A 19,752-nucleotide genomic window follows, 5' to 3' on the forward strand; every position below is an offset into this window, starting at 1 on the left:
TGAAGAATAAGAGGAAATGGTATAGAAAATGAAGCACAAGAGACTCTTAAAGTATTGGGTCCCGACAAACTGATCAACCGGACCTTGATCGGTGACTATACCTTAGGTACTACCTTAATAGCCCTTAGATACGACCTTAATCTACCTTACGTAATACTTTAACTAACCTTAGGTACTACCTTAGTTAAACTTAGGTATTACCTGTGTGAAGCCCCAAAACTTCATTTATGGATATTACTTACTTCATTTGTGACCTTTAGAGCATACCATTTTGTGATTAATTAGTGTGATTAGTTGGTTCAACTTTGGTATTTTGGTGACTGTACCTTAGGTACTACCTTAATAGCCCTAAGGTACTACCTTAATCTACCTTAGGTACTACCTTAACCGACCTTAGGTACTACCTAAGTAAAACTTGGGTACTACTTATCTGAAGTCTCGGAACTTTATTTGTGGGTATTACTTACTTCATTTGTGACCCTTAGAGCATGTCATTATGTAATTAATTAGTCTGGTCAATTGGTTCATCTTTAGTATTTTCGTGATTGTACCTTAGGTACTATCTTAATAGCCTTAAGGTACTACCTTAATCTACCTTAGGTACTACTTTAACCAACCTTAGGCACTACCTAAGTAAAACTTGGGTGCTACCTATCTGAAGTCTCAGAACTTTATTTGTGGATATTACTTACTTCATTTATGACCCTTAGAGCACATCATTATGTGATTAATTAGTGTGGTCAATTGGTTCATCTTTGGTATTTTGGTGATTGTACCTTAGGTACTACCTTAACCGACCTTAGGTACTACCTAAGTAAAACTTGGGTACTACCTATTTGAAGTCTTGGAACTTTATTTGTGGATATTACTTACTTCATTTGTGACCCTTAGAACATGCCATTATGTGATTAATTAGTGTGGTCAATTGGTTCATCTTTGGTATTTTGGTGACTATACCTTAGGTACTACCTTAATAGCCTTAAGGTACTACATTAATCTACTTTAGGTACTACCTTAACCGACCTTAGGTACTACCTTAGTTAAGCTCATTCAATTGTCTAAGAGCAGGTTGGTGTCTTTTTAAGTTTTAAACATAAAACCGATCGACCGGTTAACCCTTTCTAGTTTAGGTTTGGTCGAGAATGAAGTAAGGAATATCCACAAATGAAGTTTCAAGGCTTCAGATAGGTATTACCCAAGTTTTACTTAATTAGTATCTAAGGTCGGTTAAGGTAGTACCTAAGGTAGATTAAGGTAGTACCTAAGGTAGATTAAGGTAGTATCTTAAGGCTATTAAGGTTGTACCTAAGGTATAGTCACCAAAATATCAGAGGTGAACCAATTGACCACACTAATTAATCATATAATGACGTGCTCTAAGGGTCACAAATGAAGTCAGTAATATCCACAAATAAAGTTTCGAGACTTCAAATAGGTAGTACCCAAGTTTTACTTAGGTAGTACCTAATGTCGGTTAAGGTAGTACCTAAGGTAGATTAAGGTAGTACCTTAAGGCTATTAAGATAGTACATAGGGTACAGTCACCAAAATACAAAAAATGAACCAATTGACCACACTAATTAATTACATAATGATGTGCTCTAAGGTCACAAATGAAGTAAGTAATATCCACAAATAAAGTTCTGAGACTTCAGATAAGTAGCACCCAAGTTTTAGTTAGGTAATACCTAATGTCGGCTAAGGTAGTACCTAAGGTAGATTAAGGTCGTACCTATGGGCTATTAAGGTAGTACCTAAGGTACAGTCACCAAAATACTAAAGATGAACCAATTGATCACACTAATTAATCTCATAATGACGTGCTCTAAGGGTCACAAATGAAGTAAGTAATATCCACAAATAAAGTTCTGAGACTTCAGATAAGTAGTACCCAAGTTTTACTTAGGTAGTACCTAAGGTTGGTTAAGGTAGTACCTAAGGTATATTAAGGTAGTACCTTAGGGCTATTAAGGTAGTACCTAAGGTACAGTCACCAAAATACCAAAGTTGAACCAACTAATCACACTAATTAATCACAAAATGACATGTTTTAAAGGTCACAAATGAAGTAAGTAATATCCATAAATGAAGTTTTGAGGTTTCACACAGGCAATACCTAAGTTTGACCAAGGTAGTACCTAAGGTTAGTTAAGGTAGTACCTAAGGTAGATTAAGGTCGTACCTAAAGGCTATTAAGGTAATACCTAAGGTACAGTCACTAGTCGAGGTTTGGTTGAGGACCAGTCAACTGGTTCGTCGGGACCCAATACTTTATGAGTCTCCTATGCTTCATTTTCTGCACCATTTCCTCTGATTCTTCAAGGGCTTTGCTGATTTAATGGTCTAGGAGAGATATTTGATGCTATTTCTTGTTAATAGAGCTATCTTGGACACAGATTTACGAGTCTAAGACACATTTGGAGGTTAGGGTTTTGGTTTTTGGGTGCCCACTCTCTCCACCCGAGCTCTATTTCATTTTTTTCGAATTCTCTTGGACTCCCATGGCTCCTAGACGAGCCGAAAGGCGCATTTTGACATCGTCTTGGAGTTTTGGATTTGGGTTTTTGAACTGAAATGAGAGATTTTGGGTTTTCGGGAGTGAAGAAAGATGAGAAAAAGCTTCCAAATGAGAGAGGGTGATATGGAGGTTGGGATCCTGCTAAGGATGTTGAGCTGGAGAAACGGAGGGGCAATTTGGACACAGAAGATGGAGTCGGCTCAGAGTGCACAAAAATGATAAAACTTTTCATATTAAAAGTTGATTATCATATTTCCCATTGTTCAGTTTTGAAAATACTATTATGTTGGGATGGGAAGCCTAAAACACAACTTTTCCAATGAAAAAAAAAATAAAAGAAAGAGAAGGAGAGCTAGGACCAAGGTTTGGGGTGAGTGCGGTAATAAAGATGTTAGGCAAGACCCTTTGTCCATTCCATGAGGGTTAAGACTCTTTAAGCCCAGTTATAGGCATATAAATGCAAGTTGTGCATTTGCTATTATTTTTTTTGTGTTGTGGGGATAATGTTGAAGAAATTAAAAGATGATATAATTTCTTAAGAGCACAAAATTGAAGGAGAAAGGAGTGATTTTTCTTTCCTTCTTTGTGAGGATACTAGGTGGTTGTTTTTACAAGTTTTTCTCTTTGGTAGAATACTAGTAATATTCATTTGTGAAATTGAAGAAATGTTTTTTTCTAAAAGAAAAAAGATGCAATTTCATAATAGACTAATAAGGTTAAGTTTCTATTTCTAAAAATTAGGTTTAAAGAAGCCAATAGTAGTATGGTGGGATAGGAAGTTTGGGTGGTATTAGTTAAGTGGGTTACCATATTAGTAGAAATTGAAAAGAAAAATAGAATTTCCTTAGAAATTGAAAGAAAAGTAATCGAGTTGATGATAGAATTATCTAGGGGAAAAAGGTTACCTATGTTGAGTTCTAATTATGGTAATTTTTTTAGATTATGGTGACAGAAAGAGTGATTAAAGAGCTTGCTAAAAATTGGAATTTGTTAAGATAACGATAATGGTTATTAATTCAAAATATTGAAAATTATTCCTAAAAATATAGCTACATGGCTAGAGTCGGTTTGATAATTATCAAACAATTGCCTCAATTAAAGCCATTTGAATTTTGAATTTCATAGGTTATAAATATTAGTGGGACATTTCGTTGTTAGTCTAGTTCTTATATTACTAGGTGAATGACATGCATGGAAGGCCAAGGCTCAAACATGGGTCTTTCGTGTGCATGGAGTGGCCTTTTGGCCATTAAGCCAATTACAGTTTTAATTGAAACCTAAAACATTATATTTGTGAGTGTTTTAGATAAGTGGACAATTTTGAATAAAAATTCCTAAGTGTCTCTTAACTTCGATCTTCTAAATCCTTTTTTGAACTACCTAACGAAGATCAATGTGTTAAAAATGCTTAAAGGCCAAGGTATAAGTGGACAATTACAATTGCATTTTCAACCAAACATATTGATGCAATGAAAATGCCTCGACAATCAACCAGTTGTGTGGTTGGTTATTCCATATAAACTTTAAATTAGGCTTCAATAGGCTTTATCTAGTGGGTCACAAAATTTGGCTCATAAAGACCGTCAGTATTTGCCATGAGAAGACAAAATACGCAAGCCCTATTATTATAAATATCCCTTCTACTATAAAAAACTGCAAACTTCTTCCTGAATTGACGCCATTCAAATGTGCAAGTGAACTTTGTAGGATTAGTGATTACATCCAACATAGTAATTCTAAATCTCCACTCAAAATATTGGTCAAGTCACAAAACATGAGTCCCAAGATCATCGTCGAAAGACCAACAATGAATTTTCAGACTCTCTCGTCCATCCATCTCGTTTATAATTCTATATGTACGTTTCGGATTAATCCAATCGACGAATCCCTACTCTTTGTAGCCTTGTAGGGAGTTTGCGAAGAGGATTGGAATATGTGAGAGAGTCATCACAAATAATATGAGCAATACCACATTGGTCATGCTTGGATTGGATTTGCCACCCATGCTTGGATTTGATTAATTATTTCTATGTAATTTTCTCTACAACACCCCTTTACTTATATAGCTCAAAGAAAGTTTGCAACTCATATAATGCACTTGAATTTTAGATACTAAAACATTATTTAAGGATTAATGTGAAGCAAATGCAATGATAAATTAAAACATGGAGTTTACTTTTACGTTTATGTTTACGTCTATGTTCATTCATTTAGTTTTTGTGTGATTTTTCTTCATTTTTATCAAATTTCTATTTATTAATTCCTATTTCGGTGTATGCCAATTATTGGCCCTATGCTACGCATCAATTTGTTTTTAAGTTGCTATTTTCATTGATATTGCACAATTTATGAAAACGTTAATATTTTTTTATAATAATGAATACAAGGATGAAAAATGAAGTCAGTTTAAATGTTTTTGCCTTGATGTATATTTATTCCTACATGAATTACCATTGATAAGTAGTATACAAAATTAATTGATTAATCAAAGTTCTAGTAATTTTGTGTTATTGAATTTTAAGGTTAGTGAAGTAATTAAGTAGAAATTAATACTACATTCTTTCAAGTTTTACTAAACATTTAATTTTAGAAATAAATATTTTATTCAAAGGGGTGAGATAATACCTATATTTGGAAAAAATAGCTTCTATGCATTGAAAATTACACATATAGCCTTATTTTGACATTTTTACCCTAACTTTTTATTCAAAAAATGCTTGATCTGAGATAGTGATTAAAATATTATTGAAGACTAATTTTGTCCAATAGAGGTTTTTTAAAAATGGAGGTCATTATTTTGTATTTGCCTTTTTAATGTCACTTTTAATCAAATAACCTTTAATTTTATGGTGTGAGTTAAAAATAAAATAAAATAAAATAAAACCTTTCAACCACAAGAACAATTTTCCTATAAAAAAAAAAAAAAAAGACAGAAAACTATGAAGAAGAAAGCAAGTATATGAAAAAAAATAATTTATCATGTCCCCTGCACGCTCACATACAGGCTCCTAATACTAATAAAATAATTTTAATATATTAAGGAAACATGATCTTGGTTTAATTAGGACTCCTACACTATCTCCCTTAAACCAAGGTCTTCAAATTTCATGATGCTCATCATGTTCTTCATCTTGAACAATGTTTTCACCTTGATTGGTTTCGAAAAAATGTTCATAACTTGATATTTTGAAGAACAAGACTTTAAGCGTAATTTTATTTTATATTTCCTCAACTTTTGAATATAGCGAAACATGATTTTGCTTCTTCCATGAAAAATTGGATTCTTGGTCAACGTGATAGTTGATTTACTATAATAATAATAAAAAAAAAATCTTTGTGAAAACTTCTTGAGTATGCTTTAAATAAGATTTAACACAATCATACCCTTTGTAGTTCTAATATACTCAACTTCTTTTGTTGACAAAGAAAGAACTAATGTGTTATGCATTACCTAAAGTATTTTTTCACTTCTTTACATCACCTACTCAACTTTATTTGTGTATCTAATAAAGTCAATGCATGTTGTTAACATATACATAAAAAAATATCATTATTTCGTGTACTTTTAATATATCATAGGATATTGTTTTGCTATTTGTAAGTGAAATTGATGTGGAGACTCCATGAACCTACTTACAAGTCTAACTCCATATATATATATATATATATATATATATATTGAACTTTATGATTTAGCTAGTATAGAAATAATGTTATTGTATGTAGATTTTTCGTTCATGTAGAATTTATTTGTTTGTTATATGCTGAAATGTAGCTAATTGGATCAAAATATTAATAGAACAACCTATTTAATATTTATGTACTTTTGTGATTTACCCAAAAAAACAAAAATAGTAAAAAAGAAATGAAATGGAAGAAAATAAAATGAAAAATGGAAAGTTGGGCTTTGGGCTTCCCATCCCAACATAATAGTATTTTCAAAACCCAACAATGGGAAATATGATAATCAACTTTTAATATGAAAAGTTTTATCATTTTTGTGCACTCTGAGCCAACTCCATCTTCTATGTCCAAATTGCCCATCCGTTTCTTTAGCTGAGCATCCTCAGTAGCATCCCAACCTCCATATCACCCTCTCTCATTTGGAAGCTTTTTCTCATTTTTCTTTACTTTCGAAAACCCAAAATCTCTCATTTCAGTTCAAAAACCCAAATCCAAAACTCCAAGACGATGTCAAAATGCGCCTTTCGGCTCATCTAGGAGCCATGAGAGTCCAAGAGAATCTGGAAAAAATGAAATGAAGCTCGAGTGGAGAGAGTGCGTACCCAAAAATCGAAACCCTAACCTCCAAATGTATCCTAGATTCACAAATTTGTGTCCAAGATAGCTCTATTAAAAAAAAATAGCATCAAACATCTCTCATAGATCATTAAATCGGTGAAGCCCTTGAAGAATAAGAGGAAATGATACATAAAATGAAGCATAGGAGACTCTTAAAGTATTGGGTCCCAACAAACCGGTTGATCGGTCCTCGACGAAACCTCGACTAGTGACTATACCTTAGGTATTACCTTAATAGTCTTTAGGTACGACCTTAATCTACCTTAGGTACTACCTTAACTGACCTTAGGTACTACGTACCTTAGTCAAACTTAGGTATTACCTGTGTGAAACCTCAAAACTTCATTTATAGATATTACTTACTTCATTTGTGACCTTTAGAGCATGCCATTTTGTGATTAATTAATGTGATTAGTTGGTTCAACTTTGGTATTTTGGTGATTGTACCTTAGGTACTACCTTAATAGCTCTAAGGTACTACCTCATCCAAAACCTTAATCCTATTTTATTTATTTTTTTCTCTTCTTTTCTTTTCTTTATCCATTTCTTTCTTTTCTCCTAAATCATCTTCTTCAAAATTCCCCTTTTCCCATTTTTTTTCTTTTTTTTTACTAAAACAAACAAAAAAAAAATTAGATGCATAGTTAGATTAATTGGTGACAAATTATTTTTTATAGTACAATTAAATATGAGAAAATCATTTCCTTAGATTTTTTTTTCTTAATGCTTTTCAAAATTAAATATAATGGAAATAAAAAACATGATCACACAATTTTCAAGTTAACTTCAGGACGGATAAAGACTATAAAATAAGTTTATGACAAAATTTTCAATTGCCTTTGACTCTCGAGAGTTGTTAAGTTGATAATAACTTTAATATTTGATAGTACTTGGACGAACTTGGGGCATGAACAAAATATGTGTTGGATTAGCCTATGAATGACTTAGTTATTTATTTCACAATTTCTTTGAAATTAATGTGTCTTAATTCTCTTTAATAAATAGATTTCTTTTGCTTATGAGTTTTTTTGTTATTATTTTTAATTATTGGTTCAAGTTAAATGTCATTATTTGATAAATCTTATTTAAGCATTTATGTTTCATTTGTAGACATTTCCTATTTTTTTAAATAGATTTATATATATATATATATATATATATAAGGTATAAACTTACTATATATTCTTAAAAAATATTTTTCAAAAATTTTAAAATTTGATATAATAATTTTTTTAATATTTTAATTTATTTAATGAATTAAAAAAAAACACTACATTAATATTTCTCTTATTTTATATAGAAATTGCTACTATTTTTTTTTTTTAAAAAAAAAAGTAAACAAGAGATCTATACAAATATATGCTTAATTATTAGTACAAATTAATCAATTGCAAACAAATGTATATACAACAAGTTAAGTGACATTTTCTTTTGAGACATTTTGTACAATAATTTAATTTGAGAACCCACGTATGGTATATTTCCCACCTAGAATAGTCATTAATTGAACAAAAGGGCAACCTGCTCTATTTAATAGTGTCCTCTTCATTCTAATTATGCACTAGCTATAAGCATTGTTGAGTTTCTATTACCCCTTGTCCTAGTTTTTGTGCTGAATTTTTTTTTTTTCTAATAGAAATTCATATGTATAAATCTAGGGGGAGAGTCTCTAAATTACATATAAACGGTATTGTAATCTTTATATTGATCAATCAATCATGAATAATGAACGAGTGGATCCACTAAGTGGTTTGAAAGATTTTTACATGATCCTTATGATGAATTTGATAAATTGAGTTAATGATTTAATTTAAGTACTTAAATATAATAGAATGGAAGGAAAGGAAAGAAAAGAAACGAGAAATAATTATGATTAGAATTAGGGTTAGGACTAGGATTTGATAAGGAGAATTGTTAAGCACCTCCACCTATTTTAATAGAAAAAATAAATAAATAAAAATTTGGGTACAAAAATATGTAAGATTAATTTACTTCACAATTGAGAAATGATTTTAATAAAAAAATGCTATAAAAAATTTATTTAGAAATTTTTACTTGTTATTTAACTTTAATTTGTGATATGATCATGGAACACATTTTTGACTAAAAAGAGCCCATTTATTTGCTTTTTTCATCCCACTATACAAGGCAATGAGTTTTGTCTTATAGGTAAAGAGATAGTTGAGCGAGATTTATCTTCTAATTGTATATCCCACTAAACTAAGTCACTCTTATGGTTGATTTTAGCTCCAATTTCCATTCAAATAGTTCATAAATATCCTCGTGTGTTTTGAGGAGGGATTTTCTGCCCATTAGTAAAACATTTTAGGGAAAATTTCCATATAGGATGAGTTATAGGTAATAATGTCCCAAATGGGTCATCAACTTTAATAAGTCTTCCACATGACTCAAAATACAAAAAGTTAAGTATACCCTCGTACTTTCCACTTTAAAATCAAGCATATCCCTACCTTGTCTTTTCTCTATTTTCTTTTTTCTTTTCTAATTATTATTAACCTAGCAAATAAGAATAATATTAATACTAATCCATATATATAATATAAAAATTAATTATAAATTATAATTTTATTAATTATTATTTTAAAAATATTATCAATAACTTATCCAAAATAATAATAATAATAATATAATATATAATATATTAAATTTACAACTTATTGTTTCATTTTGATAATTAAAAATATAAAGCTATTATAATTTTTATTATATAGATTTCATAAATTTAAAATGTTTAATTTTGTAATATAACTATTAAGAAAATAGTACAATAAAATATTTGTTTTTATAATTGTTAAAAAGTAAAATTAAGGCTTGTCATAATGCATTATACTTTTAGCGTATTTATGTTTTAAGTTCAATATATAAATGTTGTGCTTACATTTTGCAATAAATCTAATAGCGTTAAAAACATTATTTTATCCTACCATAGTAGTGTCTATGTTAATACATCATTTCAATGAATTAACATTATATACTAGATGAATTATTATTAGTAATAATTTTTATAACAAAAATCATAAACTTTTAAAAAATAATGTTATCTAAGGATAGTTTATAGTAAAGAGAATTTTAAAGAGTATGGAGCAAGTATTCACAATTGATTGTTTAAAAAAAAAAAAAGAATTAAAATGAAATCAGGTTATGTCTTAATATATTGTATATTTAAAATATTAATGTTGTAAGATCAATGCATTTTTGTCATATCTATAACTTGGATATAATATTAGTTTTATTAACCATATAAAACTAATATGATAAATAATAATATTAATGAGGCATCCATAATAATTTAATTAGTCTTAATGCAGCATATAAAGCATAAAAGGCAAATAATAATAATAACAATAATAATAATTTTTTAATGAAACTTACAAGCCTTAAGAATTAAAAAAATATAAATTATCTTCTAGGGTTTCTTTGTAGTACTAATATAAAAAATAATAATATTATTTTTAATATAATATTAAAAATATGAATAATAAAGTCCATAATAATTATAAAAATAATAGATAATATTAATAAGAATGATATTAATAATAACATGAATAATTCAAAATACTAATATATAAATAATAATATTAATACCTAATAATAAAAAGGAGTAAAAAAATTATAATTGAAAAAAAAAAAAAAGCAAAAGTTAGATGGGAATAAGAGGAAAAGATAAAAAGAGGGTATAATTAGAATTATGAAATTGTCAACTTTTCAAATCATTACACATTTTTTATTAGGAAAAGATAAAAGGACTAACATGAACTTGTAAAGATGGTGAACCTTAAAAAAAATTATCACCCATGACCTACCATTTCTGACTGTTTTCCCAATTTTTTAATGATAAAAATTAAATGGAGTTCACAATTGTATTAACAATTCAAGGAGATCAAGTAAAAAGATATTTGAAAGTGTTTTTAATAAAAATGCTTGAAAATTGTATTTTTCTAACATGAACATTTATTTGAAATTCTAATGTTTTTTCATGAGTTTTCAATAATATCTTTTAGAAGAAGTATCTGTCAAGTGTTTATTTAAGAAGCACCCTTGATTGGTTTGTAACTTCAAAATGATTACAGATTTTTTTTTTCAAATGATTAATTTTTAGTAATATATACTCTTTAAGAATTTGAAGCCATTTTTGGCCCTACTTTCCAAATGAGCTCTTTGTCAATTTATCACTTTATTTCTTTTTCATTGGTAGTTAAAATATTACATGAAGTTTGACCAAGACTTTAAAATCCATTAAACACAACCAATTATTTAGTCATAGAATTGAACTAAACCACAAATATTCAAAAATAAGTTTTCTGAATTGAATTGAGTGGTATATTCAGTCATGAAACTTTTCTTTTTGTTATTTCCTTCATATCTATAAGAAAAGCATGACATAAATTCTCTTTTATTTATATGTATTTGGAAAAAAAAAAAAAACTCATCTTTTTTTATTATTAAATCTATTAATAGGAAATGTTATCATTATGTCCAATCCATGATCTAAGTTTCACTTTTAATTAACTACAAAATTGAATTAAAATAATGCAATATTATTTTTTTAAAAATAACAAAATTTTCATTTTGAGCATGTCCTTTTTCATAATATGTCTTATAAAAAGCACAAACCACTCTTAAATAGATGCATCTTTGCTCAACATTATGAAGCAAGAATCTTCAATTTCTTGAGTCTTACAAATCAAGATGCAAAAGAAATTATTTGCAATTGACATCTACCACTGATAATTTGAAGATTAGGTATAGATTCCTTGAAAAAAATTGTTGATAAGAGTTAGGAATGCAATGACTTTTGCACACAATTGTTGACAAGAATTGGGAATGCAACCACTTTTCCACACAATTGTTGATATGAATTATGAATGCAATGACTTTTCCACCCTATCAAAGACAACAAAAGTCTTGACTAAAAACATGCAATTGGAAAGGAAACTTCATATTCATATCTAAATATGTAATTTTAATTGACAAATAAGAAATCTTTTCAATTGATTTAGATTCCTAGCAATAATCATGTTGTTCCTCAAGCCTTGATACAATGAATTCAATTGCAATGATTTTTCCACACAATTGTTGATAAATTAGGAATGCAATGACTTTTCCACACAATTGTTGATATGAATTAGGAATGTAACAACTTTTTCCACCCTATTAAGGACGACAAAAGTCTTGACTAAAAACATGCAATTGCAAAGAAAACTTTATATTCAGATCTAAATATGTAATTTAAATTGAAAAGAAAGAAATATTTTCAATTGATTTAGATTCCCATCATTGATAATGTGGTTCCTAAAGCCTTGATACAATGTATTCAATTGCTACCTTCTATTTTAATTTTAATAAATGAAGTAGTTATATACTTCATTCTAATTAGACCATTCACATCAATTAGGATCATTGACATATACAATTGATAATGTGAATATTAGGTATAGATTCCTTGAAAACAATTGTTGATAAGAGTTAGGAATGCAATGACTTTTGCACACAATTGTTGACAAGAATTGGGAATGCAACCACTTTTCCACACAATTGTTGATATGAATTATGAATGCAATGACTTTTTCACCCTATCAAAGACAACAAAAGTCTTGACTAAAAACATGCAATTGGAAAGGAAACTTCATATACATATCTAAATATGTAATTTTAATTGACAAATAAGAAATCTTTTCAATTGATTTAGATTCCTAGCAATAATCATGTTGTTCCTCAAGCCTTGATACAATGAATTCAATTGCAATGATTTTTCCACACAATTGTTGATAAATTAGGAATGCAATGACTTTTCTACACAATTGTTGATATGAATTAGGAATGCAACAACTTTTCCACCCTATTAAGGACGACAAAAGTCTTGACTAAAAACATGCAATTGCAAAGAAAACTTTATATTCAAATCTAGATATGTAATTTAAATTGAAAAGAAAGAAATATTTTCAATTGATTTAGATTCCCATCATTGATAATGTGGTTCCTAAAGCCTTGATACAATGTATTCAATTGCTACCTTCTATTTTTATTTTAATAAATGAAGTAGTTATAAACTTCATTCTAATTAGACCATTCACATCAATTAGGATCATTGACATATACAATTGATAATGTGAATATTAGGTATAGATTCCTTGAAAACAATTGTTGATAAGATTAAGAATGCAATGACTTTTGCACACAATTGTTGACAAGAATTGGGAATGCAACCACTTTTCCACACAATTGTTGATATGAATTATGAATGCAATGACTTTTCCACCCTATCAAAGACAACAAAAGTCTTGACTAAAAACATGCAATTGGAAAGGAAACTTCATATTCATATCTAAATACGTAATTTTAATTGACAATTAAGACGAATAATTTGAAAAAAAAATGGTCAATAACATATTTTCAAATATCTCAAACTATTAACATTTGTTAACATAATAAAAATTCTAGAAATGAGTAATTTAAAAATATTGTGAAAATAATAATTATATATATTTGTATCTAATATAATTAAAATAAGATATTTGAGAACTAATAATTTTAGAAACCTAAACCAAATTAAAGAAAAAAAATGTAATCAATATAGAAAATATTACATATTTCTAATTAAATATTTAAAAAAATAAATCTCTTATAAGCCAATTCTTCAAGAAGAATTGATGACATGCAATTCCATGCATGATCTCAATTGTTTGATGAGTAACAAATGAATCAATTTTTGTTTTTCAATTTCTTGATGCAAAATGAAAAAAAAAAAAAAAATCTTATACAGAACATAAGCCTACGAAAAACAAATTCATGACAGATTTTTTTATAGTTTAATAATAAACTATGTGTCTAATTCTCCTCCCATTGATATTTATATTTATTAATTTTTGAAAAAAATATGTTAAGTAGTTTATATAAAGATATATGTACAAGTAATACTAAGTCAAGTGGACTTCCTGTATCAACTAGGTTGTTGATGTCAACATATTTGGTCCTTACTTCTAAAAAAAAATTGTAATTATTAATTTTAAATAGGTTATATTTAAAAGTGCATGGAGTGAAAAGGAATATTTTTAATTATTTCATTTTAATTAAAAAATTAAGAGCATTTTGATAAAATAAAGTAAATTGAGTGTGGAATTGAGCTCATGTATGTACTCCTTTTCAATTCCATTAATTGTAGATGAAGGAGGTAGTTGGATGTCAACACCAACTAATGGAAATGTTGGATGTATCACATTTAAGTCTATAAATAAGTATTTCATCTTCATCCTTCCCTCCAAGTACGACCCCTAATAACTTCCTTTGTACCAATCCAACAATGGCCCTTGAATATTCTTCATCCTACTCCTTTCTCTCCCGACTCATCATCACTCCTTTTTTCTTCATATTTCTCATTTTCCCTCTGTATTCAATATTATCATTCCATGTCACCTTTACATCTGCCTCTACACCTGCCACTTCTCTTTCGAATGTTCAACAAGATCAGGAAGCACTTACTCTTCTAACATGGAAGGCTAGTCTTGATAATCAAACCCGATCTTTCCTTTCTTCTTGGTCTGGACGCAATTCTTGTCATCATTGGTTTGGAGTGACTTGTCACAAGTCAGGAAGTGTCTCCAATTTAGACCTTGATAGTTGCGGTTTGAGAGGTACACTCCATAATCTCAATTTCTCATCACTTCCTAACCTCCTCATTCTTAATCTTCATAACAACTCCCTCTATGGTACCATTCCAATCAACATTGGTAATCTTTCCAAACTGATCATAGTTCTTGACTTTGGTTTCAATCATTTCATTGGTGTAATACCTCACCAACTTGGATTTCTAACATCTCTTAACTTTCTAGCATTGTCTTCTAATAATTTCGAAGGCCCAATTCCTCCTTCCATAGGGAACTTGAGGAATTTAACCACATTGTACCTTCATACTAACAAAATTTCTAGTTCCATCCCTAAAAAAATTGGATTGTTGAGATCTCTTAGTGTTATTGATTTGTCAGCTAATAATCTCACTGGTTTGATCCCTCCATCTATAGGAAACTTAAGGAACTTAACCATTTTGTCTCTTTTTAAGAACAAACTTTCTAGTTCCATCCCTCAAGAAATTGGATTATTAAAATCTCTTAATTTTCTTGATTTGTCAACTAACAATCTCACTGGTCCAATTCCTCCTTCCATAGGTAACTTGAGGAACTTAACCACTTTGTACCTTCAAAGAAACAAACTATCTGGTTCTATCCCTCAAGAAATTGGATTGCTAAGATCTCTGAATGATCTTCGATTGTCAACTAACAATCTTATTGGTTCGATCCCTTCTTCCATAGGAAACTTGAGGAACTTAACCACTTTGTCTCTTTTTAAGAATGAGCTTTCTGGTTCCATCCCTCAAGAAATTGGATTGTTAAGATCTCTTAATGATCTTCAATTGTCAACTAACAATCTTACTGGTTCAATCCCTTCTGTCATTGGAAACTTGAGAAATTTAACCACTTTGTATCTTTTTAAGAACCAGCTTTCTGGTTCCATCCCTCAAGAAATTGGATGGTTGAGATTGCTTGATGATCTTTACTTGGCATTTAACAATCTCAACGGTTCAATACCAGCTTCCATAGGAAACTTGTCTGGCTTAACCTTTTTGTCCCTTCATTACAATAGACTCAGTGGTGCCATTCCTCCAGAAATGAATAATATCACTCATTTGAAATCTTTGCAGTTAGGTGAGAATAACTTCATTGGCCAACTACCACAAGAGATATGCCATGGTAGTGTTCTTGAAAACTTTTCCGCCTTTGGAAACCAATTCACTGGTCCTATTCCAAAGAGCTTGAAAAATTGCACTAGCTTATTTAGAGTTCGGCTTGAAAGAAACCAACTTACGGGAAACATAGCCGAAAGTTTTGGTGTCTACCCGAACCTAAATTATATTGATCTAAGCAACAACAATTTTTATGGTGAGTTTTCTGAGAAATGGGGGCAGTGCCACATGCTGACACACCTGAACATATCCAACAACAATATTTCTGGTGTTATACCGCCTCAACTTGGGAAGGCAATTCAACTGCAACAACTTGATCTCTCCGCCAATCGTTTGAGTGGGACAATCCCAAAAGAATTGGGTATGTTTCCCTTATTGTTCAAATTGTTGCTAGGCAACAACATTCTTTCAGGAAATATTCCTTTGGAATTGGGAAACTTATCCAATCTTGAAATCCTTGACTTGGCATCAAACAGCTTAAGCGGTCCAATTCCCAAACAACTGGGGAACTTCTGGAAATTATCATCCTTGAACTTGAGCGAGAATAGATTTGTGGACATCATTCCCGACGAAATTGGAAAGATGCATCATCTTGAAAGTCTCGATCTTAGTCAAAACAAGTTGACAGGAGAGATACCACCGCTGCTAGGTGAATTACAGTACCTAGAAACATTGAATCTCTCCCATAACGAGCTCTTTGGCACCATCCCACACACGTTTGAGGATCTGATAAGCCTGATAGCTGCTGATATATCCTACAATCAATTGGAAGGTCCTCTTCCCAACATCAAAGCCTTTGCTCCATTTGCCGCATTCAAAAATAATAAAGGTCTATGCGGTAATAATGTCACTCATCTCAAGCCATGCAGTGTTAGTCGAAAGAAGGCCAACAAGTTTTCTGTTTTGATAATAATACTCCTCACTGTGAGCACTGTATTGTTCTTATTTGCTTTAATTATTGGCATTTATTTTCTTTTCCAAAAATTGAGGAAGAGAAAAACCAAGTTTCCAGAAGCAAATGTTGAAGATCTATTTGCAATATGGGGCCATGATGGGGAATTGTTGTATGAGCAAATCATACAAGGGACTGACAATTTCAGTTCGAGACAGTGTATTGGCACTGGAGGATATGGTACTGTTTACAAGGCTGAGTTGCCAACAGGTCGGATTGTTGCTGTTAAAAAGCTTCACTCATCAGAAGATGGAGATATGGCTGATTTAAAAGCTTTCAAAAGCGAGATTCATGCTTTAACACAAATAAGGCATCGCAATATCGTCAAGCTTTATGGCTTCAGTTCATTTGCAGAGAACTCGTTTTTGGTTTATGAGTTTATGGAAAAGGGGAGTTTGCAAAACATTCTATGCAACAACGAAGAAGCAGAAAGATTAGATTGGATTGTGAGGCTAAACGTTGTTAAAGGCATGGCTAAAGCTTTATCCTATATGCACCATGATTGCTCACCTCCTCTAATTCATCGAGACATATCGAGCAACAATGTTTTGTTAGATTCAGAATATGAAGCTCATGTATCTGACTTTGGCACGACCAGGCTTTTAAAGTCAGACTCATCTAATTGGACTTCATTTGCAGGAACTTTTGGTTATACTGCTCCAGGTACATTTTTCTTAGTGCCTTGCTTATCTCTAAACAGCCTCTATACATCATATGTAACTTTTATAATTGCTTAGCAGAGCAAAGCATGATCTAATCTTCTTTGCAGAACTTGCTTACACGATGAAGGTGGATAATAAAACTGATGTTTATAGCTTCGGTGTTGTGACATTGGAAGTAATTATGGGAAGGCATCCTGGAGAACTCATCTCATCCCTGTTATCATCTGCGTCCTCATCGTCCTCATCATCCTCATCACCATCAACCATCCACCACTTACCACTGAATGATGTGATGGACCAGCGCCCATCACCTCCTGTGAATCAACTGGCAGAGGAAGTAGTGGTTGCAACGAAGTTAGCATTTGAATGCTTGCATGTTAATCCCCAATTTCGGCCAACTATGCAACAAGTTGCTCGAGCACTCTCAACACAGTGCCCACCATTGTCAAAATCGTTTTCCATGATTATGTTGGGTGAGCTGCTGGGTCATGGTCATGGGGGTGAAACTAGCTGAGGGTATTCACTTCTCCATGTAAATTTTGTTATCAATTGAGTATTACTGTAAAAGCTTATATTGGGTAGAGTAAGAAGATTTTTTCAGGCCCGAGGAAGTTTCAGCAAATAAGGCATAAGTTCTCTTGTTTTACACTTTTATTATAATATAAAGCTACAATTATATTTTATGTGAAAGGGTCGAATGTATAGGTGTGCTACCGCGAAGAGACCCATTCTGTTCCTGTTGAGATGACAGAGGGGAAATGTGAGGTTCTTCTGAAGCATGATCTGACATCATGTGACGTCCTTGAAACCTTTGGAACATATTTTTCTTTGAAGGGCCCCTCAAGCAGGTACTTCATTTGTCTCTATGTTAAAGAACGTGATTATTTTACCCCATGTTGCTTCCAAATTTGCAGGTGTATCAATAACCAAGTGGGCTATTGAATATGAAGAGCATGCTGGGGATGCACTCAAATTCAATCATGCAGAATCATCGATGTTTATTAACTATTGCAGTTCGATCCTAAGGTGAATGATTTCATTAACATGAAAATCTCTTTTTCTCTATCTCTCAATTTGTAATAGACCTGTAAATTGGTTGTGATGCAGGGCTGTCGTGGAGGAGTGCGGGAATGCCGATGGCTGTGTCTCTACTTCTGAGGCTACCAAATAATCTGCATCACCGGATCCTTGGACAAGTTGATTTTATTAACTGGGGGGGTTGGGGCGGCCTCCAAGCCAGGTTTGATCAGCTTCTGCTCTGTTTTTTTACTCTATTCTAAGAGCTAAAACCAAGCTGCCATCTTCACAGGGTTTCTCTGGGATGAATCCGTTTAACCTAGGTAGCTGGACTAAAGTTCAGTGTGAAATGATCCTGGCCTTCTTATCATTTGCTGACTACTTTCAGCCTAGGTTCTTCCTGCTCGAGAATGTGAGGACCTTTATGTCTTTCAACAAAGAACAGGGGCATTCCGACAAACTCTAATTTTGTAGAGCAGTCTATGAAGCATTCATCAAAAGTAGCGGAGGGTCATGGGGGTGAAAGTAGCTGAGGGTTCTCTCTTCTCCATGTATATGTGTTGGATTTTATTTTTTATTTTGACTTGGCATTCCGTTCTATTAATTTGGACAATCGCTTCAAAGTATTGTTCAGCACAGGAAACAAAATGCTAATTTGAAAAAACTGATAGAGCAAATTCAGAAGAGAGAAAAAGGAAAGGATTGCCAATTGATTATTATTGTAAAAGCTTGTATCGTGTCTTTCAAAAAAGAACAGGCCTTTCATATGGTATATTTCTGGATTCCTGGGCTGAAATCCAAGTCATTTGCCTAACCAATTAGAAGGAGCATAATAATTAAATGTTGGTTTAGAATCCTTCTTCAACAATTCTTACCCCGATGATTTAGAAAATACAGAGTGCTAGAGAAAAAAGAGCAGTAGAATCAAGAATCTAAATTATGTCTCATATCCAATGAAGTCAGGAATCAATTTTACAGAATCAAGAATCTTAATTGTTGTTGTCGTATTTTCTCCATTTTAGATTAAAAAAATGAAAAGTTATTCATATTTTAGAAAAGATTTTTTTTATCTTTTCCACATAATCCTAATTTTCCCCATTTATTTTTATCTAGTTTAGGAAATTTATCCATTTTTGGGGCATATGAGCATGTATATTTTATTTTTCATGGATTGTTAATATATTTATGTTTTTAATTTGTTCTATGATACATGATGGAACATGTTAGTGGATTTATCATATTATTTATATTTTTTCTTGATCTAAGAAAGATTAGATTTGTTAGGAAGATTCTTGTTATATGTGCTCATTCTATTTGTATACTACTTGGCTTGAAGGGTTTGCTCAAAATAGTTGTTGCAATGGACAATTAATATTAGAATTAATTGTTTTTCTTATTAAGTGTTGCTCAAAACATTGGTTGGTTAGAATGCATGTTTGTTCTTGCCTATGTAGTAATGATTTATTTAAGGATTTTGGGTTAAAATTCTTATCAGCAACTTAGACTCAATTAAGACTCTTTAAATAAAATAAAATAAAATAAA

General features: G+C 31.0%; 1 protein-coding gene and 1 pseudogene across 1 annotated transcript; both read left to right on the forward strand.

Annotated features, from left to right (window-relative positions):
- Positions 1-14,141: 14,141 nt before the first annotated feature.
- LOC117925897 (MDIS1-interacting receptor like kinase 2-like) lies at positions 14,142-18,700 on the forward strand. Its single transcript, XM_034845008.1, has 2 exons — positions 14,142-17,193; positions 17,300-18,700. The coding sequence occupies exons 1-2, from the start codon at positions 14,142-14,144 to the stop codon at positions 17,704-17,706; spliced, it is 3,459 nt and encodes a 1,152-aa protein (XP_034700899.1). The 3' UTR covers positions 17,707-18,700.
- Positions 18,049-18,692, forward strand: LOC117927283 (annotated as a pseudogene).
- Positions 18,701-19,752: the final 1,052 nt, after the last annotated feature.

This window comes from Vitis riparia, chromosome 12 (genome assembly GCF_004353265.1).
Source record: "Vitis riparia cultivar Riparia Gloire de Montpellier isolate 1030 chromosome 12, EGFV_Vit.rip_1.0, whole genome shotgun sequence".
NCBI lineage: Eukaryota > Viridiplantae > Streptophyta > Magnoliopsida > Vitales > Vitaceae > Vitis > Vitis riparia.